At 33.5% G+C, this 20,653-nt stretch overlaps 3 protein-coding genes across 3 annotated transcripts; all 3 read right to left on the bottom strand.

Moving 5' to 3' along the window:
* Positions 1-463: 463 nt before the first annotated feature.
* LOC143625079 (auxin-responsive protein IAA13-like) lies at positions 464-3,791 on the bottom strand. The gene is made up of 5 exons (XM_077095534.1): positions 3,644-3,791; positions 1,375-1,682; positions 870-978; positions 684-745; positions 464-532 (listed from the first exon to the last, which is right to left on the bottom strand). The coding sequence occupies exons 1-5, from the start codon at positions 3,778-3,780 to the stop codon at positions 471-473; spliced, it is 678 nt and encodes a 225-aa protein (XP_076951649.1). The 5' UTR covers positions 3,781-3,791; the 3' UTR covers positions 464-470.
* A 1,377-nt stretch (positions 3,792-5,168) lies between these two features.
* On the bottom strand, positions 5,169-8,732 carry LOC143625014 (nuclear transport factor 2-like). The gene is made up of 8 exons (XM_077095485.1): positions 8,691-8,732; positions 8,448-8,582; positions 7,714-8,020; positions 7,425-7,630; positions 7,170-7,335; positions 6,756-6,877; positions 6,412-6,478; positions 5,169-5,694 (listed from the first exon to the last, which is right to left on the bottom strand). Exons 1-8 carry the CDS (start codon positions 8,730-8,732, stop codon positions 5,528-5,530), a joined length of 1,212 nt encoding a protein of 403 aa, XP_076951600.1. The 3' UTR covers positions 5,169-5,527.
* Positions 8,733-11,156: 2,424 nt separating this feature from the next.
* On the bottom strand, positions 11,157-19,927 carry LOC143625081 (pre-mRNA-processing factor 19-like). Its single transcript, XM_077095535.1, has 18 exons — positions 19,852-19,927; positions 19,654-19,739; positions 18,957-19,028; positions 18,782-18,844; positions 18,566-18,652; positions 17,807-17,954; positions 17,597-17,715; positions 17,404-17,520; positions 16,116-16,211; positions 15,970-16,029; positions 15,776-15,850; positions 15,581-15,685; positions 15,376-15,492; positions 12,288-12,365; positions 12,110-12,206; positions 11,865-11,916; positions 11,506-11,576; positions 11,157-11,409 (listed from the first exon to the last, which is right to left on the bottom strand). The coding sequence occupies exons 1-18, from the start codon at positions 19,862-19,864 to the stop codon at positions 11,288-11,290; spliced, it is 1,578 nt and encodes a 525-aa protein (XP_076951650.1). The 5' UTR covers positions 19,865-19,927; the 3' UTR covers positions 11,157-11,287.
* Between the last annotated feature and the right edge of the window lie 726 nt (positions 19,928-20,653).

Genomic DNA, 20,653 nt, shown 5'->3' on the forward strand with positions numbered 1-20,653 from the left:
ACGCCAAGTTATTAAACTCACGGTTTTGAACTTTTGATTTAAGTAGTTTGATCGTCTCTAAAAATAACAAGTATGATATGTGCAGAAATTAAACCCTTGAACATTAAAGAGGAGACACCTTAACACCACGTTGTCTATATATTACCAATTAAAATCAAACATAAAATAAATGAGCCCGTAGCGTACACACGTAAACAACTAGGTCGAAACATACATCTAGAGAACTTTTTGGACTGAAAAAAGAAAAACCATTTTAGTCTCACAAGTACATGCACAGTGAAAACATAAACAAACCATAAGTATAACATGATTAGTAATCGAAATATTTAAGAAACTTGATCAAACCTTTCAAGTCGGGTATGGAACTATAACAATCTCATGTCAACAAAAAACCAAAAACGAAAAAAAAAAAAAAAAAAAAAAAAAAAACAGTGACCCCGAACCAAAACTCTTAAGAGAGTATTTTTCTTTTATCTTTTTAACACTTGAAGCTTCTTTGTTGGCTTCTGATTCTTTTCCTGGTACCTTGGAGCTGCATATAGAAACAGATATAATTTATTTTAACTTGTTTACTTATGAACAAGTCAACCCAGTCAACTCACCCCGTTTGACCCAAATCCGAATTGACCAGTTATTAAACTCGCAGCATTAGCGATAATGTAACTTAGATGTGCACGACGTACCAAGTCCACTAGTATCCGAGTTTTTCATGATTCTTAGTCTTTTCACAGTGCCCAAAAACATCCTGGTAAAACCATAAAAAGATCAAGTAAGCATGACGAAAAACCGAGTAATACAGATCAAATGATACTCATTTGGTCAAACCCGAGTCTCTTGTAGGGTTAAAGGATGACTATATAACATAATACCTCCACGGAACGTCACCTACGAGCATCCAATCTCCTTCTTTATCTTCATAGGTTAGCACAAACTCAGAAGATCCATCCAAAAGCCGAGAGCGTTGTTGCTTTTCTCCACCTGAATAATATTTCAACCCGTTCATCAATTCGGTTTTCTTCTAACGGGCCAACCCGTCTATAATATTCAGTGCATAAATATAAATAACTTTGTAAGCATATTTGAAAGTGTAATAATTTATAGAAGAGTTGTTTTGGAAATATGTTTATGATTTCGACCCATTCATCAATTCAGTTATGCTTTTCTTCTAACGGGCCAACCCGTTTATGATATTCAGTGCATAGGTATAAAATATAAATAACTTTGTAAGCATATTTGAAAGTGTAATAATTTACAAAAAAAAATATTAGTTTTTTTTTTGGAAAAAGGATTTCCGGTCAACCATGCACGACCCGTTTAGACCCGAAACCCGACCCCTGGCCTGCCCATTTTGCTTGGATGAAAAACTGCACTTACGGATAGATGTGAAACTCGTGCATGCTTTCAAGAACATAATTTCAAGAGCCAGAGCTAAAGTTTCATAGCAATCATGTGCATTCAAATCGACTTTTCTTCCAATCGGCAGCCCGTCCATATTCACTTTCACAAATCCCGAATGCCCGGTTTCTTTGGCTGTAACTTCATCGTTCTTGTTTTCGTGGTCAATGTTTTTATTCTTCTTTGAAGTGTCGGTCCCACTTTCGCCTTCATTCTTGGAAAATTTTGCTTGGTTAAGCAAACTGTTCATCCTATAAGTCTTCACAGGTGGCCATCCCACCACCTGACTGTAATCAACATTTAAGCTCATTTCAGATCTACATTTCATAATTTTTCTAAGAAAATATATATAAATAGGGTGGCCCATGTAACCCATTTATATAAACGGGTTGTCGGGTTGTAATTTTAATCAAGTTCTAAACGGCCATAAACGAATTGACAGATAGTAATGAGTTGTAATCTGTAATCAAGTTGTAAACAGGCCATAAGCGGGTTGGTAGGCTGTAAACGGGTCATAATCAGATTGGACTTTTAAAATATTTTTTATTCATTCTAAATTTAAAGGGTTAACAGGTTGACCTATTTAGTTTAACGGGTTGTAAATGGGCTGTAATCTGTAATCAAGTTCTAAACTGACCATAAACGGGTGGGCATTTTGTAATAAGTTGTAATTTTTAATCAAGTTGTAAACAAGCCATAAACGGGTTGGTAGGTTGTAAACAGGTCATAAACAGATTAACCTATGAAACATATTTTTGTTCATTCTTGTTTTAAGGGTTAACGGCCAAGCTATTTAATTAAATGGGTAAATGGGTCAACCTGGACATGAGCCGTTAGATTAAGCCGCTTTAACATGCATTTTCCAATTTTAAAGAAACTTTCAAGCAATCTTTTTTTTTTGACATGCAACAATAAATGCGGACGGTACAACTCTTAAATGCATGTAACCAAACCATGTATCTTCAAAGAATTTACCAAGATTAAATGAAACATATTTTTACAATTTAAAGGAACATTCAAGCAAGGATCTTTTTTTTCTTGCTGTGCAACTATAAATGCATACAGTGCAACTCTTAAATGAATGAAACCAAACCAAGAGTCATCAAAGCATATCCCTATATTAAATGAACCATATTTTCACAATTTAAAGAAACCTTCCAAGGCATCAAGCAAACATCTCTTTTTCTTGGTGTGTATATAAATGCCTATAGTACAACTCTTAAATGCATGAAACCAAACTAGGGATCATCAAAGCAGATCTCAATTTTTTACTGACCCATATTTTTTCAATTTTAAAGTTAAAGAAACTTTTCATCAATATCTTTTTTCTTGGTGTGCAAATATAAATGCATATGGTAAATGAACAATATTTTTCCATTTTAAAGAAACCTTCAAGCAACCAACTTTTTCTTTGTATGCAACTATAAATGCATATAGTACAACTCTTAAATGCATGAAACCATACTAAGAATCATCAAAGTTTCAAAGCAAATCCCAAGATTCAATGATCTATATTTTCCCAATTTTTAAAGAAACTTACAAAGAAACATGTGGTTCTAAAGATGAACACGACACGATAACTAATCATGTAGTTCTTTCCAAACTAATCATGTAGTTCTTTCCAATCATGTAGTTCTTTCCAAACACGCATCAGTTTAGAAACAAGTCAACAAGACACGACCTCTTTAGGGACACGATAAATAATACGTGTATATTGAAACAAAATTGCCAAAAGTTTATAAAAGTCTTAACTAATACATAATAATCCTTAAATATCTTTGAAACAAAAATCCATAAAAGTCTTCATTATTAATATATAACATACATAAATAAAATATTTATAAAAATAAAAATATAAACATGTTATTAATAGATGTTTAACTTGTTTGGATGCTTAAATATCTTTGAAACAAAAATCCATAAAAGTCTTCATTATTAATATATAACATACATAAATAAAATATTTATAAAAATAAAAATATAAACATGTTATTAATAGATGTTTAACTTGTTTGGACGCTTAAATATCTTTGAAACAAAAATCCATAAAAGTTTTCATTATTAATATATAACATACATAAATAAAATATTTATAAAAATATATAAACATGTTATTAATAGGTGTTTATCTTGTTAGGACACGAATGTTTTAAGAGGAAACATGTCAAACCTGTGAATATCCGTATGCGTCCAACCCAAAACATACACAAACACAAGTGAAAGATGATGATAAAATAAAAAAGTTAACCTGTGAGCACCATTAGAAGAGGAATTGGCATAAGCACCAGATGCAAGACCCAAGCCTAATCCCAACTCCAACTCCTCCTCACCTCCATAATCTTCACCACCACCACCACCACCACCTAGCCTGAAAGTTGTGTCCATAGGAAGAAGAAGAAGAAGAAGAAGAAGAAGAAGAATGCAGAAATGGGTTGCAGAGTACAAGCAAAAAGAGGGAGAATTTGGGGATGTTTTTGTTTTGTTTTGTTTTCAGGTGAAAATAAAATAAAATGGATTGTTTTGAACAACTCAAAAGGGTTGAAGAAAAGATGTCACCTAAGAGGAAACAGAGCAGGAGTATGTGGTTATAGCTAGGGACCCATTTGTCTGCTCTTTTCATTATCTCACTTTTCTACTAAAACAAATTCTTGTCTACACATGCTTGCTCCACCTTTTACTTTCTAGTCTTTTTTATTAAACAAAAATGTTAGAAACTCTTTATTTAGCTTCTTCTCATGGTAATATGATGATGGAATGAATGTTTAAAACGATAACTCTATGTTCACAAAGAGATTTTGTTTTAACGACGGTGCATTATTAAGGTCTACGACGAAATGGAAAGCATGCTATACTGCTTTGAATACTTACAAGATTTGAAAGTTATTTAGTTTTCAGTGTATAAGGAGCAAAGTTACTTTATTTGATCACAAGTTCTTCTCCATAGCTCACTTTTGTAAATTGTTAATCACGATCAATGTTTTTTTTGTAATTATGATTAAAATTTAAATGATGACATATTATCAAATTGGTTTTAATATGGTAGTGTTAGCTTTTTTTTTTAACAAAATATGATCTAATATTAGTTGTTTTGTTCTTGATAATGTATATATTATATAATTAGGTTAATTGGTATCGATGATTTTATAATTTAGTATATCAATTATTTTAGCATACAATGGATTAGACGGACATTGTATTTGGTCTTATATTTTTAATATATTTAAAAAATGAAGGGTTGAAACAGAGGTTTTAATTTAATTTATTATTATGGTTTGTCCAGCATTCTCAAGACATTCACCATAAAACTTTGTTTGGGAAAGGAGACCCCTACTCATTTCATTAACAGCTGTCACAATCGATAACATCCTTTGTGAGCCCCCACCAACTTATTATTATTATTATTATTATTATTATTATTATTATAACTAACACATATACACACCAACACATACCTCTACATGTGTTTATTAATTTTTATTTTTCTAAAGGATTTATACATACATACATACCAATTGACTTGAACCTTTAACCTTACAAAGTGAGACGTATTTTCTTACACCTTAGATACCGCTAGGCAACATGTCCTTTGGTATCCATTTGTTAATTCTTAAGTGGCTTTAGATACACAGTGTGGTTTGAGATGCACCGTTGTAATGATTCTACATGCACTATTGTAATTTGTATAAACAGACAATTGCAATGAGTTTACATTTGTTGCACGCATCGTTGTAACTAGACAACTTACACGATTATAAGTGCATGCGAGTTAGGGCTGATGTTTTTTACACAAACAAAAAACTGTGTCATGTTTAGGTTAAACAATTTAACCCGAACCTGACACAATTGGCACCGCAAGCAACACAACCAACTAATACATGTGTAATAAAGAACCCAGAATTTAAGAAATAAAAAGATCGTAATAGACACCAAACTTTGTAAATGTAAAATCATTGATTTAAATACTATTTCTGTAGGTCAAAACCCTTTAACCGAGAACAGCACCCGAAAGCAAATATATCAAGATGCATAAACTCAGCACAAGCTTTTAAAAACCGCCTCATTACATTATATCGCTTTCTTTCAAGACTGTATAATGTTATATGTGAACCACTAAAAACATAACCGAAAGGGTTCACTCATGGCTATTTTTAGAAACCTGGCGAGGGTTGAAATAAGCCCAGTCTTGACGACGATGGTAGCCATTGCCCCTCGGTCTGGAGTAACCATTGTCATCATGCCCATTTCCTCGGTTGCTGTTGCTATAGTTTCTGCCTCCAAAACGCCCTCTTCCTCTTCCTCCTACATGTGGTTCAAAAAAGTAACTTGTACCAGTTTTGACCCAAAACAACTTTTGACAGTCTTTTAAAAAAACTTTTTTGTCATGTTTTTTGGATGAAGTATAGCTCAAATCAACCCGTTTGTAAGTTACAGATAATTTCATATGTCCCCTCAGAACTTGGTATAACATCAAATTTGCCCGATAAAATCATAACATCAATCATACCCATTTTCATATTCATGACATTTATACCCTTCCCTCGAACTTGCATTAGGATATGCATTTCATGAAATGGGTAAAATATCAAATTTGAGGTATTCTGAACGGATAATTTGATATCAACTTTTTTAGTCAAGTAAATATAATATTTAAGTTTTCAGGGGTAAAATATCATACTAACTAAAAAATATATCATAATATCAATACACTCTTCCCTTAATATTTGCATTAGAATATCAGAGTTTAGATAGTAAGGCAAAAGATAAGAGTATAGCGGTCATTATAAATTGTATTTAATGAAATGTGTAAATACAAAATTTGAGATACTCTGGATGGATAAATTTGATATTACTTTCTTTAGTTGGTTAATTATAATATTATGCAAGTTTTCAGGGATATGTGACTATTGACCCAATTAATAAGATACGCAATCATCTATTGATGATTACACAAAAGCTTTTTATAAATTGGTTGATTATACATACACACACAAACACACACACACACACACACAATACCTCCACCTCGATATGCATTGCTTCTATTTGCTCGCCTTCCTTCAATGTACACCTGCTGCCCGCCAATCTCAACAGTAGACGCCTACATGATTAATGTTTGAAATTTAATTAATAAAAACCAGTGACATTCCTAAAGAATAATTAGTTAATTACAAGATTTAAAAAATACTTGGTCAAATCTTGATTGCGGTATGAACACTGGTGATGTCTTCAAACTCAACAAATGCATAGCACATATCAAGGTCCTGCTTTTGGCATATTAGTATATTACTCAAATTAGAATCTTTTATAGCTAAAAAAAGCATTACACCATTCATTCATTCAATATGGTTAAAAAATCTAACCTTTCGGGTTCTGATGGCAACACCATCTGGCCTGATCTTACCAAATTTCTTGAACTCCTCCTCAATATCAGAGACACTTGCAGTTGATGGCACATTTTTCACATAAATAGACTTCACCTCAGCTGGTAGAGCCAATATACATATAAATAATATGTAATAATGCAAAATGGTTAAAAAGTTTCAGATGTCTATACGTGATAAAAAGGAGCCAAATTCACTATAAATCTACTTCAAACATACAAAAAGATGCCAAAGAAAGCAAGATAATTGCATCAATTGCTACAATACAGGTTTTAGGATGTGTCTTTAAAAAGTGATTGTGTTATTGAATGAAGCTAATCACAGCATCAGTTGTAACAAAAGGGGATAAATATTGGTGTTTGGATGAGTGAATAAAAACTATTAAAAAGGCACCTTCATCATCGACAGCTGATATGTCATCTATCGCCTCAGCTGAAGCTGCAACCGTCTGCTGTCCAGATGGCTCAGGCCTATGGTTCAACTCTAAAGAAACTGTACTCTTTGTGACAAGCTGTTCTGTAGATGCTGATGGTGCAGAATGCCCTTTAGCAGCTTGCAACTTAAACAACAATATGATAAAAAAATCAGCTTAAAGACAATTACATATTGAAATGTGTAAAGTACAGCATACAAAAATAAATAACATACAATGTAAGCATAAGTATGCTTTTGAGGCTCTCTTACAACTTCCTCAACCGGTGCCATATTGTCTTGTAGTGCATTCACAGAGTTTTGAACTGAACCAGAACCATTTGCCTGCCCAACATAACCGTTTTCAAGAACACTTTCAGCGCCAGTGGCTTGCAACTGTTGCTCTTGAAAACTGTAATTGTTAACAGCACCATTTTCTACAACTGTGACAAATTGTATAAATTTAGACATTATATAAAGTATATGCAAGTAAACATTACTGATGCAACGCAATAAAGCACAAAACCTTGCTCTCTAACAGCAGTTGTGGCGTTAAAGTTGGATACAAGATCGTTAGCGTTTATATACGCAACAGGAAGATGATGAATCGGTTGGTCATCAATGAAGTGAAAGATATCATTCAACACAAAGAAACCTTTCTCCTGAGGTGCAAGGAAGAACGTCTGCACAAAATTCCTCCTTCTGTTGTAATCTTTCACATGCACCGAACCCGAAACCAACACAAGCACACCTCTATCCCATGATTCAAGAGCGTTAACCGTCCTGATTTCTATTCCAGTATAATTTAAAGACATTACAAGAGCAAGGATTTGCTGCATTAAATACCGATTGCAATGTTTGTCACCAGTTAGTGTATAAATAGGGGGTATGCATAAAATGATAAAATGATCCAAAACTGGGAAAACCGAACCGAAGCAAAAACCGACAGTTTGGTTTTACATGTAATAAAACCAACCCACATTTATATATTTTTATTTTTTAAAGTAAGTTACTAGAATTTAATTAATATGTAACTCATATATTCTAGCACAAATGTATAATAACCAAATAGTTACTAATTAACAAAATGATTTAGGCCCAAATTTTATAACTTTGGGCCATTTTTTTCAGCACAACATCTTCAAACTCAAAATGAGAAACCGAAACCGAATCAAACCCAAACAATTGCAAATTAACTTACAAAATCAGCAAAATTAGAGAAAAAAATGAGGTTAACTAGAGACACAATTACTAAAATACCAGCATTGAGGTAGCATTCTCTCTGTTAAGACCATCAACACGAAGCACCGTGCTTCCATCACTATAAAACTGGTGAACGACGTCAGGTTGCAACTGAAGCACCTGATAATAATGTCCTACGAAGTACGTCCCGACCTATATTAATCAAACATTAAAACCCTAACAAATAATATTAATTAATAAACAACGGTATATAGTTAGCTAGTTAGTTATAGACCACAGAGCAATTAACGAATAGCATACCTGAGCAGCAGTTACAGGCAAGTTAAACGACGGCGTTGCCATCGGATTTGAAACCCTAAGTATGAATTTGTGTGTGTGTCGTTGCGGCTTGATTTAGCCGACACACATATTTGGTAGTGACGACATCATTTCAAATTTATACGTTAGGTAGTGGTGGTAAGACTAATGCGTTTATCGTTTTTCGTTACGCAGCTAGCAAGACATTTATCGTTTTTCGTTACGCGGCTAGCAAGACGTTAGAGGTCCAAATAGCTCAAGACTAAAATAAGAAGTAACACTATTGTACGTTTTTATATAAGATTTAATCGTGTTTACGTCACATTTATAAGGTCTCTTTGATGGTGGACACTTCCGGCGATACATCTTTAGTAGGTGAATCCGTTAAGCATGTTATGTATGCTAACATACTCAGTGTTGTGATCCACTATTCGATTGTGTATAAATAAGTAATTTTAAATTGAGATGTAGTTCAGTACCGATTAAACTATGTTTCAGGGTTCACGTGATTTTTTATTAGGTTTTAGAGGTCCTTGCTGGTCTATTAATGTTGGGAAACTAAATGTTCAAACGCTTGGATTAAGATTCCACCGTAATATACCCCTTTGAAATGATTGTATAAGATTAATGAGATGTTTAAATATATCCGTTGTAGGAACGAAGCAAAAGGATTTTGTGGGTGTACTAGAGTGTGTTTTGAGTTTGACGTGTTATCCATCTTTATCAGGCTTAATGAGGTTTAAATCGTTGTGAGAATTCTCAATCTGTTTGACCGATTTGATTCGTCCCTGATTTAGCTAATGTTGTTGACTTGGATCATTTAACATAAAACACAACCCAAGTCGACTCCTACACTCATAAATGTATTAAATTCATTGCCAAAATGGATTATAAAATCCCAATGAGTAATGAGTTGTCATGCTCACTAACTATTTCCATCTTTTGTCTCAAGAAGGTGTAAGCCGGTACTTTTACACATGTCCAAAATAAGTGACCGAAGTTGGAGGTGAAATTTTACCTAATGCTTGGATGGAGATTTGTAAGTTACATTTTGTATATGTTATACACCAATATACTTTTTCCAACTAAAAAAAGGACAATATCATTAATTTCTCTACTTCTAATTATGTTAATTTTTAACTAGGTGACGTCATATTCAGGCTACAGGAGGAAGAATCAGTAAGATAGAAAAAAATGTCGATAAGGAGAAAATATCGCCCAAAAATAGCCAACTAATGATAAGAATTGTTCACGTTTTAAATTGTTATAGTATAGATTATAGAATACAAAGAAAGCTTAACGAACTAATGGACGATACATTTGGAAATAAATGCTTGGCTCACGATGAATCGTATTCTTTATGGAATGTTGTGGTAGTCGATTTACTCCTCTTTCACAAAACGTCAAACATGATGTATTTTTGGTTATCTTTGCTAAATGGGTTTCTAAGTATCCCTAAACGTGGATTAATCTTCACGTGTGATTTGTTTACAATAAACCAAAAATTTTAATAAATGAATGCCTAGTGTGATGTCGCTCCGCACATTCTTTGAGGCATCTATAAATTAGTTAATACACTAACTATGGTTCTAGAGAACTTTGTTTCTTAGATAATTTATGGTTTTCACAAAGAAATTTGTATTGTAGATTATGAAACTATATAACATATTGTGCTCATATTGATCCTTAAATTGTATTAGAGTTAATATCCTTCACCTTAATCAGAGACAGAATGTACTTATCCACACTTGTGTTTTCAATTATGTTAGCCTTTTAGTTATAATGCCATTGTTAGGTCTAAATAGGCATGGGTTCTCATTTATTTTATATTGAGGGATCTGGTTGTCACACATCACCTTGATTTTCACGTTAGCTTACTAGACACGTAAACTGTCAATAAATGACTGCTAAAAAGTGGCATATGAATCCAAAAAGTGATATATGAAACCATAACCTCTTATTCTAAATTGTTTATGGTTTTGTATTTGTTTTTCATTAGTGATGATTGCATGTATGTAATTAGGGGGAGTGCATAAGTTAGTGTTGGGCTAAAACATAGCCAAAACTGTATTTTGGCTTATTGGCGGTTGGAATCCAATATATTCCGGGTTTTGGTTGTACATAAGCTTTCTTTTTTACATTAGAACTTCAAATGTTGTCTTGTAAAAATTGGTCCAAAATATTAAACTTAAACCTAAAATTTCTGAGTTTAAATTTTTGTCAACTACTAATCTATTATTATACAATATATACAAGATTCAAAACAAGTTATAAAATACCATGACTGAAACAGAACTATAAAACATAAAAAATGAGCGGTTTGATTAAAAGTTTTGGTTGTTATTTTTAAGTAATTTTGGTTTGCTTAATACCAGTAACATGTCATGTCTCATTTAGTTGCACGCTTTAGACCAGAGAGTTACTTGAAAATGCTGCAAACTACAATACAAAGTTAAAAAAACCTGAAAGGGGTATATCTATAAACTTGATTCTTACATAATTAAAACAAAAAAAATCTCATTAACATAAGATGTCAAAACATGTTATTTTAACTCCGAAAAATAATCCAACACCCAAAACAAGAAGAGAAAATGATGTCCTCAAGACTCTGACTTTGTCTCACCATCCCCTTCAGGCAAACCAAACAACCGAAGGTTTCGATCCATTGACCCAACTGCTAGGTATTTTGCATCAGGACCAAATCTTACAGAGTTTATCTTCCCTGCATTTCCATACCATATAAAAAAGCGTTGGTCAGTTCTTTCAATCAATAACAAGAGTTAATACAGTTCACAAGAAATGTTTTAATGAATCAAACCTGTGCCAGACAAATCAGGGAGTGTTTTAATACAGTTCCATTCAGACTTCACACTCGCCACTTGATAAACTCTGCAGCAATGGACGTACAATAAAACCATATTATTATAATGGCATTAAGTATATTATTATATACCGTAAATTTGGGTAGCATTGGTTCGAGTTAATTCATTTTTTAACGAGTCAAAATAGCTAAATGTGTGTTGAACATGATTGTTAAAACAATATCTCTACGATACTTATATAGATCGTTGAATAAAACCGTTTAGAAGATTAATTGCATTAAAACTCAATGACCCGCTTGATATAAAAGAGAGCCTAACTAACAAAAACAAAGTTATATTTGTAACCAAGAATTACCTTATGTCTGAGCCTCCTATTGCTAGGTAACTTCCACTGTGGTCAAAGTCCACTGTAGACAACACAAGAAAATCAGATACGTTAAAATGTCTCCAAACGTTAATATATTGAATATGATTAAAAACATTATTTCACAAAAAAAAATACAGCCTTTTAGCAAAAGATATACTAAACAGTATATTGTCACCGAGACCCTGATTCAAGCATATATTTTAAACATAAAGATAATAAGGGTTAGAAAATACCAGATTGTGTAGGGATATTCTCGTCATATGGGGAAAAAGTCCGGAAGTTTCTCAGTTTACGAAGATCCCACAGCTTAACACCGTCTTGAGCAGCAGTCTGACAAATTAAAGATACAAGCGTTGGTGCATAAAAAACTAAGTTACAGTTTAAGTGTAGCTTTAGCAAAGAGACACTTACAGCAAGAAAGTAACCGTTCTCTGAAAAAGATATTGCAGTTACTGCCCCAACATGCCCATCAAACCTTGCAACATTTGCCTGCAAAAAAATGAAAATAATGGCTCATGGGTAGACCGTAGAGGTGGCAATTATGACCCGTTTACTTGTGAATGGACAGTTTGGTTTATGTTTGTATCTCGAACTAGTCAAACCAGTTGAAATTGACTAAATTACTATAGATATAATAAAGGTTCTGTAATCAAGTTTGATATAACTACTTGTGAAAAAATATTTTATGAACAAAAAAGATTCCAGTCAACTCAAACCAAACTATTTGACTAGTATCAAAAGGTTTTACAATACTCGAAATTTAAAAACCCTAAAATTTTAAATATCAAATTATTGTGCTAGAATTTAAACAAGTTAATACGTCTTAAAAGCAATTAAATTATAAGACATGTGATGGAATGTTTGATTTAGATAAATATTGTAAACAAGGATTGTTTATTTTGATTTTTAAAGCATGGGTTTATCAAATCATATTAAAAGATTTAATATGTTTAAATAATTTATATCCTAGGATGCAATTTGAAACTTGAAATTGGAAGTCAACTTCCTGATTTTCCGCTAGTGAAATCGTCATTCCGTAATGGGATTTCAATGCCATCAATTCTAAGTAATTTTAGTAATAATAATAACAATAATAGTAAACACAATGAATGTTAAATACTGTTGTGCCATGATCTATTGAGTTATTAAAAATTGTTGAAAAGGGTATTTCCTAAGAATTTAAGTTAGTCATGCATGCAAGTATGAGGTTTCATTTAAAGTAAGTTAAAATGGAAAGGTTATATGTAATTTAGCAAACAAATGAAAGTTTAGAAAGAATATATATACAAACTTTGGATGGCCATGTTTTACTTCCGAAATTGCCGTTGTACAACGTGATCTCCAAATTCATTTCAATCAATTGATTTTGACTCAAAGTTAGTATCCATGATATAGTTTCCGAAATTGTTTCAACCAATTCCACCGCAAGAAAAGGGATTGGAAGATATTTATTATTCAAGCTTAGATCTTATCTATTAGCCTAATAAAAAAATGTTGCGAGTTAATGTTCTACGGGAAAATATTGTAGTCACCAAACCACCATCGCACCACATTGCAACCACTAAAATCAGCCCTCTATTAATGGTCGTTCCTACTCCGCCGTCACTGCCATAACAACCGCTGCCGGAATCGTTGAAGAACCGCCACCACCGCCGTATTTGTCGCCGGAGACAACCACCGCCGCCGCTTTGACAGCCAGTTCGGATCGCTGGGTGCCACCATCATCACGTCACGCTACAGCGCAGTAGTTGGCTCCGCAACCATGTTATTAAACTGCCGCTATCCGTTCCTTTTGTCGTTCGGTGATACTAGCCCCGTTGCGAAACCGTGAGGGCGAACTATAGTTGCCATCTCACTCTTTAATTGTCTGACAATTTAGCCTCTAATATGTTCGATTTTGCTTGGATATCTGGCTATTATACGTGTTATGGATGGCTTTTTCATTTGCTTCGCTTCTTTGGATTAAGGTACGGTTTCTGTATACTTTTAGTCATAGTATATTAACTCTATTCCGTTACTTCGTAGTACGGTTTCTGGTTTCTTTCACTCATAGTATTAATTATATTCCGTTACTTCGCAGTACGGATTCTGTTTTTGTTTCCTATTAGTATTAATTATATTCCGTTACTTTGTAGTACGGATTTTAGTTTTCTTCACTCATAGTACTGGTTCTATATTATATTCTATGTCCGTCACTTCGTAGTGCGGATTTTTGTTATTTTTCAGTTTCAGATTGAGTTCAGTTTATCCGTATGATATGTTTAATATTAAGTTTTTAACATGCAATAGGTTGTATATATTTTGTATTCATTGTTGCATGTTTCTGTTCGAATTTAGTTATATGAATTTAGCTTCAGTACTCTGTTACCCGAGCATTTCTAACTTGTCGTTGGGGCGTCATCGACATGGCACTTATCGTGACAGTGCGTAATCAAAGTTCACGGCGTCTCTAGCTTGTGCTTGTATAGCACTCTGGCCCCTAGAGGCGTATAGATCGATCTTAGCTCCGACTCCTGACTTCTGACTTCTAAGAGATGGAACAATGCGTGTACGCCACACGTACCATCTCATAGGTGCATGGACTAGCTAGTTGTGTGCCCCTCTGTTTCTGGCTCTGGGTGCTTCTGTGTGACACGACCTATTTTATTATTATTACATCACGGTCGTGTAGTTTAGTATCTGTATATGCTCTGTTTCTGATATGTTTTAATATGTTTATATATATGCATCTAATTACGTTATGACCATGTGTCGGATTATGGTTTTGATTATGTAAATCATTTGTTTCTGTTTCGGTGTGGATTTCGAGTTTGTGTTCGTATTAGTTTTGGTGTCAATTCAGTCCTTTCTTCAGTTCAGTATATGTGGTGTTTTCTGTATGTCCGTCTTTACATTACTATTGTTCTTTCCGTTACTGGGCAAATTTTTGGCTCAGCCGTATTTTCTTTTTTGTGTTTTTCTTATTTGTTGACAGGTGATCTGGGAAATCAGGGGAATTAGTGGTGAGAGAGAGTAATAAAGTTCAAGATTTTAGAAGACTATAAATGTTTTTTTTGGTTATTTGATGGAATCAAATTTGACTTAGGCTTTTATGAGTTATGCTTTGATATCTGTAAAAGTGACACGTCAACCCGTTCCGGGTTGGGGTGTTACAGGTTTATTTAATAAACGTTCATTTATGTTCATTAGCCCGTTCAGTTATGTTCATTTATTAGCGTGGTTTTAACTTTTAATGTCCTTTTAACCCAACATATTGTTGTTCATATTTACTTGATTCGGTTATAGCTCGGTTATGTTTGTTCATCTATGTTTAGTTATAATTGTTTGTTTTACGATCGTGAACCATTCATATAAATTGTTGGCATACGAACATGAACAAGAAATCCGCTCGTTTAATAGGTTGTGTTGATCGTTTGTTCAGAAAGTTAAACAAACAAACACAAACATGGTCCATCCATGTCCGTTTATTTACAGACCTAAAGAGAAACGTTGGACATACCTGACTCTTGACATCCCAGATTTTAACAACAGATCCAGAGGTACCAGTTCCAAGAATGAGACCATCAGGATGAAATGCTGCTGATGTATAACCATCAGACGCAGATGAATCTTCTACCTGCAAATTAGTAAAAATAAAAAATAATAATCTTAACTAAGAAGCCATCAATTATCAAATACTATATGTTTCCATGTAGAAAAGAAACCTGTGCGAGGCATAAGCTGGATGATAGATCATAAAAGCACCATGAACTGTCAAGAGAAGCTGTTACAAAGTAGTTATTTGTAGCATGAATAGTCACCGCTTGCACCTGCGAAAAAAAATTAGCACAACAATAATTGTTACTAAATTTCCAGATGTGTTAAAAAGTAAGTAGAACTTTAGATAATTACATGATTACCTCAGCTGTGTGATCCCTTAAAACATGCTTACAATCATAATTTCCATTTTCAGATCCTTGCCACACGCGTACAGTCTACACGCACAAAAAAGATGTTACTTGAATGCAAACTTTAATAAAATTTGTTTTTAGGTTGAAAATCGAACTAAAGACTCGTAAGCTAACTCAGAAATATAAAGAATGGTGAAGGTTACTTTATCAGCGGAGCCGGTAACAATCAACTCTCCATCAGCTACAAATTTGATGCTGGAAACCTAATAAAAGAAATGAAAGTTTAAAAAATTAAGTTGACAATTAAACAAGAAACTAAAACAAACTGATTATTAAATAGTGACAGCACCTTCTTAGAGTGACCGCTGAGGGTAGATAAGATCTCCCCAGAAGATCGGTTGAAAACTATAGCATTTGTATCAACTCCACCAGTAGCAATAAGATCCTGAGGTGCAGAACAAATTATTCTTCATGTAACTAAAAAAACAATTAACTATTTCTAAAATTAACTATATGACACTCTTATTGGTTTAAACAAGTTCCAACTTAAGTCAACAATGTAAGATCCTACTAATTTCAAAAACGTTGTTCAAATTTCCCCCTCGTAACTTTCAGAATCACCCCCTTAGACACGTATATATAACAAAAAAATTCAAAACCACCCAAATCTAAACACGTCGTTTTCATATTGACTGTTTCCTATGTTTTTATGTTTTCTAAAATTAATTAGAAAATATACTGTTCACTTAAAACAGTTAAACAATTACATCACTAAAAAGATCTGTTCAATGTGCCAAAAAACCTAAGAGACTATGATTTGCTCATATAACTTATGGCTTGTTTTGTACAATGAAACACATTAACAAAACATGATAAACTATTTCAAAGTTCATGTTTATATTTTTCCCCCTTTCGTAATCAATGAGACATATACACTAAATTTTAATTTTTAACTTTGTGAGAATTTTACATTTATTACACCTACAATTTTATAACTTTTTATGTGTGTTGAATTAACATATAAAAACTGAACTGTATACAGACCCAATTTATATATACATATTAAACCCTCATATACCAGATTTAACTGCTTTTTTTGTTTTTCACTTTATAGTTAATAACTGCCAGGTGCTGCCTTGTCATTTATTTTAACTTTTTTCTTAGTCTGCCCTTCACACACGGGAAGATAAGATACCAATTATAGTATAACAATACTACTTATAATATTGTTTAAGATGAGCGTAGAACTATAACAGCAAAATAATGTAAAGCATCAGGTATCTAATAATCATCAGAATCAAATCAAAACACAACAAGATGACATGTGAGTGTGTGTCATTAATTTTAAACTTTTTTTCTAAATCAGCTCTTCACACACAGGTAGATAAGCTACCAGTCATAGCATAACAATACTACTTATAATATTGTTTAAGATGAGCGTAGAACTATAACAGCAAAATAATGCAAAGCATCAGGTACTTACTATTTAATATTCATCAAAATCAAATCAAAACAGAACAAGCTGACATGTGAGTGCATGAATTTAAGCAAATCAAGTATATGCCCAAAAACCAAGTAGGCACTTCAAATAATAAGAAGATAAAGAACAGATACAATAACGGCAGTTTAAAGTGTACCTTGGACTGATGGATATCAATTGATAAAATGCCAGCTTTATTTGTTTTGTGAAGAGGATAACTGTTAAGCTGAGTATACCTCTCAACAGCCTCCACAGAAGCTAATGTAGGAGGAATCTGAGAAAAAAGAAATAAAAAAAATGTCAAAAATAACTCAAACTTCAAAACTTCATGCGAGTAGAGAAATAAATACCTGTCTTTTCTTTCTTTGCTGTGAAAGTGCAGCATTGCAATCCGTTAATTCAGTAATTATATTAGCCGATATTCCTGGTCGGATCTTCTTACCATCAGGACCCAAATCATCCTCAGCAGCTATCCCACCAAATATTTGTTTAAATGAGTCATGCAAAAACTTAAAAAAACAAGCAAATTAAAAAGTTTAGAAGCAGAGTAAATAACTAACCTCTTTTCCCATTGCTCAAAGCAGAAGCACTTGCTGTAACTGCTGTTGATGCAGCCATTGGTGCCTGCCTTTCTAGATGAGCAAGCATTGTCTTGGCTTCATCGAGTTCTTTCTTTAATCTTGCAATTACACGGCAAGCTGAATCATGCTGCCATACAGAAATACAAACTGTGAGTGAACATGAAAAACAAAGACCAAAAACTGACAGAACACAAAGCCACAAGCTGCATCAGACGCTTTGATTTAAGTTTAGCAGTTTGTTTTCTAAGAATAGAGAAAGTAGACAGTCCAGTTATGGACTTAGCGGTCCAACATCATAAGTCATAACCAATATAAACTATCATAACCAAAATAAACTCACGACATATCTGTGTGTTATGAATACAATCGCTACACGTAAGCCGACTTTTCTTGCAAAGTGCAAGACTTCAACTCATTTCTTTTAAGAACTTGATGTGGTTTAAATTATTAATATAACTATTGATGAACCAAAGTAACTAACAACACAGTCGATGGGATCTGATGCTGGAAGAAACACGATGCGTGAAGCCGTCAATGCAATGTTATAATGTTATATCATGTTGGCATCATTGACTGGAATTACATTTAAGAAATATATGCACTATCTAGAGATATATATACATCCAACTTTCAGAATCACAGATATGCATTTAAGAAAGGCTTGCACAGTGCAAAAAATTAGGAACATTGGAACAGAATATAAGATGCAAGGCATAAACAACTGGTTATTAACAGTACCTGGTATAAACAGTGACTAAGTTCCTGCCTTGTTGTATGTAGTTGTTGCTCTGATGCAAAAGCGGATAACACCAAGGCATCCCATTCCTGTCATCAAGTATAACAAACAACAAAACACAAAGGAGCTACGTTTAAAACCAGTTAAGCAGCCCAATTCATAAAAACCAGCAAATACTGCAAAACCAAGTAATAAAGCGAGAACAAGCAAACACTTACATTCTGGAACATTCCAAGCATCCCAGGAATACTTGCAGCCTGCACCGGTCTAGGTTTCACTACCTGCATGCATATCCATTAAAACTACATACAAGATTCCACATGCTAATAATGATCAAAAAAACAAATTTCACAAAAAAAAAAAATAGGCTATAAAAGTCCATGGGAAACAAACCTTGCCGGTCTTTATCGGAACAAGATCATCCATGGTTAAAGCTTCCCCAGTTACCGGGCATTTTCCGTAGTCCTAGCAAAACCAAATAACAAACTTCAAAAGAGATTGAAACCAGTAAAATTAACAACAATTAACCCTTATCATGAATTTTGTTACAATCAACACCATTGTATTTACTTCTCTCATAAACTCACTTCCTATATTCAATAACAGTTGCAAAATTAGTTCTACCTAAACCAATATTAGCATAGGAAGTCAATCAGTATCCATTATTAGCTTCAGTTGGTGCAATTTTGACTCTGTGCAACAATAATTCTCAAACTCATTCGTTTTGCTTTAACTCTAGAGCACATCGACACAATTTTAAACGCTATTCGGTGTGACTAATAATATAAATAAACCCGAGCAAAGAACCAGCACTCGCTAGTATGAATATCAACTAGTAAGCTTTGTAACAATATCGAATATCAACACCTATCTATTTACTTCTCTCATAAACTCACTCCCTATATTCCATAACAGTTGCAAAACTAACTCTGTCTAAACCAAAACTAGCACAGGAAGTCAATACGTATCCATTATTAGGTTTAATCGATCCGTTCAATGACTGCTTTAACCCTAGGGCACACCGACACAAATTTAAACGATATCCAGCACAATTAATAATTCAAAACCCTAGCAGAAAACGAGAACTCACCAGTATGTTTCGTTCAATCAACCGCTTCTCGAAGAGTAGTCCGGATGACTTAGAAACAACAGGCTCTTCCGGCACCTCGCCAGAAACTGCGGTAGCAATACAGAGCAACAACAATAAGTGAAACAGATAAGGTAAACAGCGAGTTGAATGATAATGAAGCTGGAATAAGTGTATATAGGATTAGAGATAGAAGCTTACTTGAGCAAATCATGGTGGAATGAGAGCTAGGGTTTTACACAGTCAAGGAAGCGGGAAGTTAAATGGATCGGGATGTAGTGTTTTCCGACTCGAGAAATCAAACCCAATCACTTTTTATAACACAATGGGTGTAGAAACCCTAAATATAAGGTTTTTAGATTTTTTTAGTTTATAATAAGTTTCTTCATTTCTTCGGAATCCTTCAAATCGGGATACACTCGTCTAAATACTGACAAACTTCATCGTATCAGGATACACTAATGTTTTGATCCGGGGAAAACCCTAAACTAAGGCTAGCGTATGTGGACACTCGTCCAAAGGCAGACAGTGTGGTAAGATAACACTTGTTCAGTTCAATAATCCAACTGGTGAGCGTCACCTACTCGTCAGGTCTTCCATCATCACCTGATGCTGCCGAAAACTAAATTATGGCACTAGAAATCGAGTCTATGACATATGAAACACCAGGTATTTTACTAAAAGAAATGTGTGCCTAAAAATCCCCTTTAATGGCTTTGTTTTTTGTCAATGGATCACTATCTCATTGGTATCGATTACAAGTTTATAACATATGAAATTTTGAGTTTCTAAGTTTGCTAAATAAAATGATTCTTTATTTAGGTTTTTTTTAATTATCTGGTTATCTTATTATTGAAAATTAAGTGAAAAAACTCTTGTATTGTACGTGTTAAATAAACAAATTATTAAATTTAATGTCAAATAATTGATAATAATAATTTATAAATTATAAAATAGAAAGAAATGAAAGCTAAAAGTAAATATTAATAATGATGATTTGATA

This window comes from Bidens hawaiensis, unplaced genomic scaffold, assembly GCF_021521415.1.
Source record: "Bidens hawaiensis isolate Kalapana, Puna unplaced genomic scaffold, B.hawaiensis_p1.1 tig00004020_1, whole genome shotgun sequence".
NCBI lineage: Eukaryota > Viridiplantae > Streptophyta > Magnoliopsida > Asterales > Asteraceae > Bidens > Bidens hawaiensis.

Excerpts from the sequence above, each read along its gene's own strand:
- LOC143625079 (XM_077095534.1), bottom strand. The coding sequence starts at position 3,780 with ATGGACACAACTTTCAGGCTAGGTGGTGGTGGTGGTGGTGGTGAAGAT. Across the intron at positions 979-1,374 it reads CACGAGTTTCACATCTATCC|GTGGAGAAAAGCAACAACGC; the intron begins GTAAGTGCAGTT and ends AATATTATTCAG. Across the intron at positions 746-869 it reads GTAGGTGACGTTCCGTGGAG|GATGTTTTTGGGCACTGTGA; the intron begins GTATTATGTTAT and ends TGGTTTTACCAG.
- LOC143625014 (XM_077095485.1), bottom strand. The coding sequence starts at position 8,732 with ATGGCAACGCCGTCGTTTAACTTGCCTGTAACTGCTGCTCAG. Across the intron at positions 7,631-7,713 it reads AACTGCTGTTAGAGAGCAAG|TTGTAGAAAATGGTGCTGTT; the intron begins GTTTTGTGCTTT and ends AATTTGTCACAG. Across the intron at positions 7,336-7,424 it reads AGCATACTTATGCTTACATT|TTGCAAGCTGCTAAAGGGCA; the intron begins GTATGTTATTTA and ends TTGTTGTTTAAG.
- LOC143625081 (XM_077095535.1), bottom strand. Across the intron at positions 18,845-18,956 it reads TTCCGATAAAGACCGGCAAG|GTAGTGAAACCTAGACCGGT; the intron begins GTTTGTTTCCCA and ends ATATGCATGCAG. Across the intron at positions 15,493-15,580 it reads CCAGCTTATGCCTCGCACAG|GTAGAAGATTCATCTGCGTC; the intron begins GTTTCTTTTCTA and ends ACTAATTTGCAG.